The 9736-nt window shown below is 35.9% G+C and overlaps 1 protein-coding gene across 3 annotated transcripts; it reads right to left on the bottom strand.

The window, feature by feature from the left end:
* Positions 1 to 1341: 1341 nt before the first annotated feature.
* On the bottom strand, positions 1342 to 9356 carry LOC131152751 (protein SUPPRESSOR OF K(+) TRANSPORT GROWTH DEFECT 1-like). 3 transcript variants are annotated; one of them, XM_058104604.1, is made up of 8 exons: positions 8000 to 9356; positions 6615 to 6720; positions 4552 to 4750; positions 3141 to 3209; positions 2926 to 3000; positions 2692 to 2790; positions 2416 to 2571; positions 1342 to 2014 (listed from the first exon to the last, which is right to left on the bottom strand). In XM_058104604.1, the coding sequence occupies exons 1-8, from the start codon at positions 8478 to 8480 to the stop codon at positions 1505 to 1507; spliced, it is 1695 nt and encodes a 564-aa protein (XP_057960587.1). In that variant the 5' UTR covers positions 8481 to 9356; the 3' UTR covers positions 1342 to 1504. The 3 variants fall into 3 exon arrangements, 1 of the variants encoding a protein (XP_057960587.1); XR_009136094.1 differs by lacking the exons at positions 1342 to 2014; positions 2416 to 2571 and having other exon boundaries at positions 2729 to 2790; positions 4556 to 4750; positions 8000 to 9350; XR_009136095.1 differs by lacking the exons at positions 1342 to 2014; positions 2416 to 2571; positions 4552 to 4750 and having other exon boundaries at positions 2729 to 2790; positions 8000 to 9350.
* Positions 9357 to 9736: the final 380 nt, after the last annotated feature.

The following is a 9736-nucleotide window of genomic DNA, read 5'->3' as shown; positions in this document are numbered from 1 at the left end:
TTTTTGATTAGGGATGTGACTGTCCGAAAAGTCAAGTATAACCCTCTGTGCATCCAAGGGGAACAGCCTTTCAAACCACCCTTCACAAGACAATTTTAAACAGTCTAATGTATGTTTGGGAGCTTTGAAAATGCACCCAATTTAGATTAATGTAAATTTATATTAAATTGATTAAATTTTATTTAAATTATACAAATTCAACTTTAAAAGTTGAAGTTGACTTCAAACATATTTTAAGCTTTACAGAATTCGTTCCAAAAAATAGAATCCGAACATGAGAACATTCGACTTTTATTGGGAGAAACCATTGCAGTTCGACGACCTTGTGATTGGAGAATATAAATCTTCTAAATTCACTCAATGATTTGTGCTTGGAGATCATGGAGTAATTGAGGGACTCTTTAGTTATTGAAATTAATTTTTATTTTTTTATTTTTTATTTTAAATTAAAAAACAGATTGACTACTTTTTTTTAGTTTTTTCTGCATTTCTATCAAACATATCGACAATAATAAAAGTTTTTTTGATACCATTTGCTTGTGAATATAGTTTCTAGTTTCGGTTTCTAACTTTTCACATAATTACAAAAACATATTTTCATCATTTTCTTGATTTCTAACTCTTTACTTTAAGTATGGAAGCATATAATTTGGATCTTAACTTTGATTTGCGTGATTTATGTATTTTCTTTCAAATTTACAAAAATCCAAATTCAAGTCCCAAAATTCATGATTCCACATTATTTTTGTATAATTTTTTTGAAAAAAAAAAAAATTAAAAAAACAAGTTGTATTTTCTATAATTATTTTAAAATCTTCAAATAAAAATAAAAAGTTATTTTACACTACTAAACAAACTCTGTCTGTTGATTCAAAACTCATGTTTATTTCTACTATGGAACCATTAATGCTTGAGATGGACCGCTGAGCCCATACGTTCATAGAATTGTATCACTAGGATTAACTATGCCTTTCCAAATCAATGAGTAACTTTTTGGAACAAAACTGACGCACAATTCAGAGCAACACTTCCCATTAACTGCTGATCAAACCACAGCTTGGGAGCATTTGAAAGGGCTTGCCAACAAAGCTCGGAAATAAGAGCCTGTTGGAACCCCAGGACCCCCAAACATTTACACGGTTCGTAGATTGAATCCTAGACCTTCAGGGAGCATTTCTTCTTTGCTCCTTTATCAGTCCCACCATAAGAGTTCACATCCGACAGTCTATCTCAGAACACACATTGTTCAGAATGTGGAGGGAAGTCATTAGCAACTTCTATGCACAGAAAATTAAGTGGTTTTGACACGCACAATATATTCATGAACATTATAAACTATCATTAAGTGAAAACAAGCATCAACTATTATTAGGCGCAAAACTATAGCCATATATGGTACAGCATCTGTTCTGATAATAAAAGTGAGAACTTTTTTACTCTGTAAGAAGGCCAAAGGAGTTTGGGTGGGGGGGGGGGGATGACCTCAAGAACGCAGAAGGGATATTTATCGAAGGAAAAATGGTATGGATGATATAAGAATACAAATAGCAATCCCTGCATTCAAAATTAATCTTGTTTTCCCATAATCATTTGTATGTTCTGATTCTGACAAGCAGCCAGCCCTCTCACTGAATTCCTTTTTGAATCTCTCGCAAACCTCGGGTTCTGATTCTAAATTGCAGTAATCTGTCTTACCCAACTCATTTGTGAATCTCTCGAGACCCTCCAGGTCAGCCGATTCAGAAAAACAATCAGATGTCTCACCAAACTCCTTCGTGAATCCCTCATGAATCTCCAAGTAAGCCAATTCAGAAAAGCAGCCAGCCTTCTTCCCAAACACCTCGCTGGATATCTGATGAACCTCCTGGTCAGGCAATTCAGAGGAGCAGCCCGCCTTCTCCCCAAACTCTTTGGTGAATTTCTCATGAATCTCCAGGTCTGCTTTGCTTACAGTTGGCTTCTGTCTGGCAAGCACCTTATCAAAATCAGTTCTTGCCACGGGCGGTGGGAGGACCTGCCAAGTTGTAAAACACCAATAAGAATACTTCCAATTAAATATCAAGAAAATGAAAGAAAGAAAGATGCTGCTGTTGTCAAAATGCTTGGAATTCAGGAATGACCCATTCAAAAATTCAAGCAAGAGGAGGCTCCTGCTAAATGTTTGCGAATCAGGAACAATCTCTCCTCTAAATAATCATTTGTTTTGGTACAAAATGTTATCGTTATGTTGTATCTCCCTTTCTCTGCCTGCAATCATTATTGCAGAACATCTAGACTATTTTCCAGAACAACTCCCTATGCAAGTTGAACTCAGCGCACAACCCACTATTTTCTTGAATATGGGGTTCTTTTCTGGCATCACATCCTGGATTTTAACACATTCCAAAGTACTATACTACTCCATTCCATGCATACCTTTGAAGCGAGACCTTGCGCATCAAGCTCCTGCATGGTAATCTGAATAGCTCCTCTTTGATTAGGTCCACATGGAACCCACATTCCATTAGAATCCTTCATGAAAAACATAGCATCTTTGGTTTTACGAACAGGCTCAAATAGCACTTCATTTACCTGTCAAATGAGAAGCAATAGGTAACCACTCACCCATATTACTCAAAAGTATGGCATGCTATTAGAAAAAGTACTAGAAAAGATATTGAAGGAGCATCTCATTTTAACCCTTGAACTTACACAAACAGATACATCTGATCCTGAGAACCCTTTTGTTTTGCAGGCTAAGTCTTCAAAATCACCATCAGTCAAGTTGTGAGGAGTATCTCCAAGATGTACCTGCTCATATCCATTAAGTCAGTGTGTCAAGCAAATGCCCAAGTTTTAGAAATATCTAAAAGACTAAGACAATGAAGCTCAGAGCTGGGACATCTTGCAGTAATTATCAAAAGAGTCATTTAAAAGCCATCGCACCTTGAACATGTGCTGCCTTGCCTTCATATCTGGGAGAGGAATGTAGATTCTCTTGTCAAATCGCCGTCTGATAGCCTGTAAATTGTTTGGTTGTTCTGCATTAGTGTCAAAATGCAGAAACAACTAGCTCTTCCAACAACTTAATGTAAGTTCCTACTAACTATTCACATTGGCCATAAAAAACTCTACAAGATCCAATGGGTCAGATTCTTCACCTGATCTAAGGCATAGGGAGTATTTGTTGCCGCAAGAACAAGAACTTTCTGATCATTGTTCCCAACACCCTGAAATGTAAATGAGAAAAGTCATCAGTTAAAATTAGAACAAAGAATAGTAAGAACTGATCAATCTTTACATAAAAGTTCTCAGAAAAAGACAAAGCTTGAGAATTTCCTAGATGGGGGAAAAACAATAAAAAACAAAGGAAAGAGAAAATCCAACTGAGAATATAAGGATAGGAGAAATTTAGGTCATCTAGGGAACATATCTAGGGAACATTCATAAAATTAAATGTTGTGCCAAATTCTGAATGCAGTTATAAATATGTGAACCAGGTTTGAATATATAACTAGAACACTACCATCTGAATACTGAATTATTTATCTTGTGCTAAAATATGAATGTCAGATAGGATTTGGTATAAGTGAGAGGATATAGAGCATTGTAGAATTTTCAGTTTTTATAGAGGAACAGAGCCCCAGAATTGACCTCTTAGCAAATCAACAACTCAAAAGTTTTCAGTTAGAGGTGATTCAGCACCAATTAAGAGCTTATCAAACAAGGCAGGTTCACTGTACTTTGGAGTATTAAGAGCCTAACCACTATACAAAGGCTGTAAGTGCCAATAAATGGAACCTTTGAGACAGCCATATTGGCTCATAAACAAATCTAAATCAAGAAACACGGAAAAATGCCAGCCAGCTCAGCTGCAAAGCTCAGTTGATGGTTGAATTTGGCAGCACATATATGCATTCAAGTTCTGCTCCTTATTGGATACCTTGAAACTTGGCCAACCTATACTTAGATTTTTTTCTTTTTTTTTGAGTTTTCACTTTCCGAGAAGTTTTTTTAGCACATTTAGAGAGAAATTTTGAGACCTACAAGAACATGGTAATGCACTATACCAGCTTTCATGAACAATTCAGTTGCCCTTAAATATAGACTACTCTATAATTGGCAAGAGAAAAACATTTGGTATGAGAAAAACAGATAAAAGCCAAATATGTCCACAATGAATATACTGCTCTTAGATAAGAATTTATTAGGAATGAATGGCATAAAATATGTACGGCGAAACAAGAAACTTAGTATCTTAATTAAGAGAGGAGCAAAAATGACAAACAGTGAACAGCAGAACCAGAGTTTGAAAAACAAAACATTAAATTGCATAATTTCAATGTTACCGGGTTGTAATTTGCAAAAAGATTAAAACACTCAGCGATCTAATTAAATATGTTTTTCAATGGATTCTAAAACTATCTTACTATGGAGAACATTTTCTCGAAGATACAACAGAACTCTACAATAACTCAACAGTAGAGGTCATTTTTAATAATGATTACACTGTTTGGGTCTATGTAAATAAAAATAGAGTGTTCTGAACCAGTTTCTCTGAATAAGAAGAACCTGCATTTGTACAAGAAGTTCTGTTTTGATTCGTCGGGATGCTTCACTCTCATTGCCTTCACCTCGTTGGCCACATAAAGAATCTATCTCATCAATAAAAATGATGGAAGGGGCATTTTCACGAGCCATTTGAAAAAGACTGGAAATTAGCTTTTCACTTTCACCCATCCATTTTGAAACGAGGTCTGATGAAGAAACACTGTAAAAACAGCATTCAGCATTTGTCAATTTGTTCATCAATGATACCCACATGAGGGACAATAAACAAATGAGCCTAACTCTAAAATCAACAAATAATATTTCTAAGAGGAGGAAAATATGGAGGGATGTGTACAAATCTGCAACTAGATATCATTGGAAGCACAGCAGGCTACTGAAGAAAATGATTTTTTTTAATTATGCTGCTTAAGAAATATTGGCGGAAAAGGATTCATATAGCCGAACCCACTTAGTGGGACTAAGGCTTGGTTTTGTTGTTGTTGTTGTATGCTGCTTAAGAAATGATGTATTGCATGAGGTATAGACTCAATATCATTGTCACTGCTTTACAAGACCATATAAATAGAACTATGAAATAAGAAGTGAATCTCAAAACTTGACAACTAAGGTGAAATGAGAAATCAACTCATACTGGGCCCTGTAGATGCAGTCCTGCTCATGTATCGTGTAGTAGTAACTAGTGTGAGAACAACTTGAGCAGAGGACCACATCTTCAGTAATGATGTGGCGTGCATCCAGGGTAAGCCATTAAGTTATTTATCCTTCACATTAGTTACATGTGAAGTTATTTAGTTATCAGATATTAAAGATAAGAACGACATGCAGCCAATGTTATTAGCTAATGATATAATACTAATTGATTATATTAGAGTAGGTGTCAATACCAAACTAGAATTTAGGAGGAAAATCTTAAAGTCTGTAGGAAAAGTATAACTAAGATTGAATATAAAAAGATACGTAAATTTAGTAGGCAAGGAATGATAAAATGATATTAAATATGACTATTTTGTTACTTAGAGATTTAGAAGGATATGCTCAAAGCAAGAGAGGCCAGAGTTAAAACGAAGAAGCACTCTAATAGTAATGTGGTTATCAAATACCAATTAAGCTGGAAGGGAAATTATATGACGCAATAGTAAGACTAGACATGACGATGTTGGGCAATTAAGAAAGAGCATATTCAAAGAACTGTTATAAATGAGACGTTATGATGGAAGAGTGATACTACAAGAGAATAAACAAAGGATTACAAATGTGAGAGATTAGGGGCAGTGTCAATAAAGAACAAATTGTAACTTCAAGATGGCTGGGACATGTGCACTGAAGACCTAGAATCACAAGCAATGAAAGGTCAGTTGATTGAGGCACAGGCCTTCATAAAAAGAACAGGACAATGGGTTGAGGCATAAACAATAGAACCTCCGAAGGTTATTTATGAAGTATAGAGAGAAAATGAAAAGACTACAAAGTGAGCGCCCTTATGTTATATCCTTATCAAGACCTCTCCATTCACATTAGATAGAGTTCCCAATTCTCATGCTTGATCAATTTGTGGGTATAACTTGTGCATCCCACAAAAAACTTTATAAAAAGGTTCCATTCCAATTGAATGGAATCTTTTCTAAAGTTTGTTGCAGGATGCACAAGTTATATTGATCAAGCATGAGTATTGGGAACTACCATTGCCTCCTGAAATAGAATGCAAGCAGATATTTTCTTCTATATTAACATTTATGTTGCAACAGGGAAAAAAATAAGGCATTAGACACATAAATGCAAAAAGGAAAATTATAGTGCAAAATAAGGACAAAAAACACCCAGGAAAAAAAAAAAAACCAATTGACTAGAATAAGATATCACATGGAAGACAGCGTCTATGAGCCTACAACCCAAATATAACCAAATCTTATCAAACCCCATAAACTGTTGTAGTATACAACAATACAGCAATACCTCTTCCCAGAACAAGAATCAAACCAAAGAAATTGCTGCACCACACGTGCAGTGAAGAGCAAGATACGTCATTAAAAGAAGATCATTTGTTTTGTTAATGGACATGTTACCTGAAGAAGGTAGAGTCTGATTCTGTAGCTACAGCCTTGGCTAAGTATGACTTTCCAGTTCCAGGTGGACCATATAATAAAAAAGCACTCCATGGCCGCCTCTTCCCTGAACAAGAATAAGGGACCATATAAAACTGCAGATGACACTATGGAATAATAACATTCCTAATTTTAGAAAATGCTCTCAATGAACAGTTGCACATGGGAGTAAAATTGAGAAGGGCATGACAATGCATATTGGTTTTTCTTTTTCCCCTTCAAATTTATTCAGTCACAACCTATAGAACACTTACCACACCTGGTTCTTAGATCATATTTTTATCACTCCAAAGAAAAAATCTGTTCCTACCAAGATGGCCAACTCCTTTTTGAATGAAAGATTACTGCAGGACAGGTTTATAACACTTGTAGATCGTTCATACCATGCATCCCATGGGTTGACCAGTAGTTTTAAAACCATCTGTCTGCACCAATAGCAATTTCCAGTTTCTTCCCTTCACATAAATGCCCTCACAGCAAAAAAAAAGGACTTGTAAAATCATCACGATAGCACCTAGTAACAGATGACAGTATGTACAAGGGCCAAAGGCAAAGTACATAATGGAAACTAAGATTGAGGATCACCAACCCTCCTGCAATGAAACTTGAGATATAAATGTTGTTGATTTTGTTGGAGATAAAACAGAAATTGAAGTATCCTGGTAAAGGTTTTTTCAATTAGAAGAGAAGCTTGTCAGGTTACAAAACATTAAACCATTTCTCATTCACCAGCACCAGGGTGAAGCTCTCCCATGAACTTAATGTCATTCAATCGCATAATCTTTGCAGAAAAGCCTGCACAGCAACACTCCAGCTAATTATACGACCACAATTCAAGGAAAGCACACTAGATTTTTAGCAGATGCTCATTTTCATGTTTCCAACATCTCAGTTTCCACCTTACAATTGCACCACTGCTGCAGCTTAGCAATGTCTTTAATTTTGGTTTCCATCCAAGTTCAGTTTGTTTGCCAACAGCACAAAATATGTAGCCAAAAATAAATTACCACTATATTTAGACATTAATTATGTGGGCCTATGTGTGTATGTACATCCAATGTCTTTTCTAGCACAGCCCTACTTATTTTGGCTATAAGCAGATCACAAAAATCACTCACATGTTAAGTGTAAACAAATGTTAATTAGAAAATAATCACAACGTTAAGATACAGATATAGAACTTCAAGGAAACAAATTAAAGACACTGCTTGCATTTAAGTTGCAAATTGAATGACACAGTACTTTCATGTTCTCCACATTCCACCGCTAACTAACATTTTGTTCAACCACAGAAACAAAATTCAGATGCTATAGGCCAGAAGTCAACCATTAATCAAGGAACTAACCTGTAAAAAATTGTGGGAACATGACAGGCAAGATAACAGCCTCCTGAAGAACTTGCTTGACACTCTCAAGCCCAGCAACATCACTCCAGTTCACATTTGGCTTTTCCTTAATAATTACAGAATTAAGCTCAGCCTTGTCCTTAGTTTCCTTCGGATACTCTTTGCCTTCCCTTTTTTCTCCATCCTTCGTCTTGGCTACGAACTTTGTCCTTGTGGCAACAGTGGGATTCCTGTTTGAGGCAGGCCTATGCCCTTTATCATTAAGAACAGCCCGGATTTCCTCAGCCCTCCTCAAGTAGTCCATAAATTTAAGAGTAATTGCCTTCTTAATCTTTGGATTCTTCTCACACCTCAAATGGATTCTGAAGTTCTCTAATGCTTTCACATACAGTGGCAAAGCCTTACCGTAATTGCCCGCAGCATCTTCCTTAATTGCCCGCTTCACGTACACTACAGCATGCTCCTTATAATTGCAAGACATTTTCCGATTACACAAAACATACAGAAATCAAGCTTCGAATTTCCTTTTTGAAACACCGAAACTCCTTAGTCAATCAGCTACATAAACCCAATACTCAAAGCACGTTGTTACCACTGCTTGCAAGATTGAATATATTTTGAAGACAATCAAACACTAAACTCTCGTTGGTTCAAACAGAAACAAAAGTCCCAACATCCAGAACATATCACTGCGATAATTTTTCCATATTTGACAATACGTACATACCATAAACCATCAAAGCCTCCCTCAATTCAACCAAATGGAACAACCCAGAATCCGTTCAAATCAATTGAATCACTTTTTCTTTGCTTGATAACTCAAATAGAACACATCCGTGCGCTAAGTCAACAAAACAACTTCTTGAAACTTCAGGGTAGTTTTGAATACATAAAGCTCAATAGTACCCAGTTTTCCGAACGCCCTTTTCTATGGTTCCCTGAGATTGATGAAGCTATCTAGTTGCGAAAATAACTCTAATCTCTACAGAATCCCCCAAAGGAAAAACAGTATTTCAGGGATAACGGGAATAGACCTTGGATTGGCGTCTGAAGTTGAGATCAAAAGAGACGGGAGCTGCAATTGGTTTGTCTCCTGCATAAAAGATTCAAAACTCTGAACACACGCCACACAGATAGAAGTTGGTGGAGATACTGAGGAGAGTCGTCAACCGTTCTGCGGGCGACCTTAAAGAGTGGTAATGTCTTACAGCGCAAAAAACACGATGTCATGAGATAGAATTTCTCGCAGGAGGTAAAGATGAAGACAATCCCATTGAGTTCTTGCAAACATGCGGACTTGGAAATTCTCGGCCGGGTCTTAACAATCCTCACAATCACGCGCTGCAAAGGCGGTTACAGCGAGAAGAATAAGGAACTCGTATATCTTAAAGACGATTTCACTTGACCTTCAAACTAATGGGTAGATTGCACAACACGTCCCTAAAATTTTATTAAATTACATTTTAATCCACTCAAGTTTAACAATAAGAGCCCTATCATTTAAAATTTAATTTCAATTTTGATGAAATTCCTGAAAATAAAAAAACTTAAACAAGCCTTAATATGAATTTTTTTATTTTTAAGTTAAAATAATAACTCATCCTATTTCAAACATTTCTACATGTAAAAAATTTTATTTAAAATATATATATATATATATTTTTTACATGAGTCATATCTGATAAAGGATGAGTTGGTTATTGAAAATGTTTAAAGATCATTAAAATTGATACGAGA

This window comes from Malania oleifera, chromosome 4, assembly GCF_029873635.1.
Source record: "Malania oleifera isolate guangnan ecotype guangnan chromosome 4, ASM2987363v1, whole genome shotgun sequence".
Lineage (NCBI taxonomy): Eukaryota > Viridiplantae > Streptophyta > Magnoliopsida > Santalales > Ximeniaceae > Malania > Malania oleifera.
This window is presented reverse-complemented; position numbering and strand designations above follow the sequence as displayed.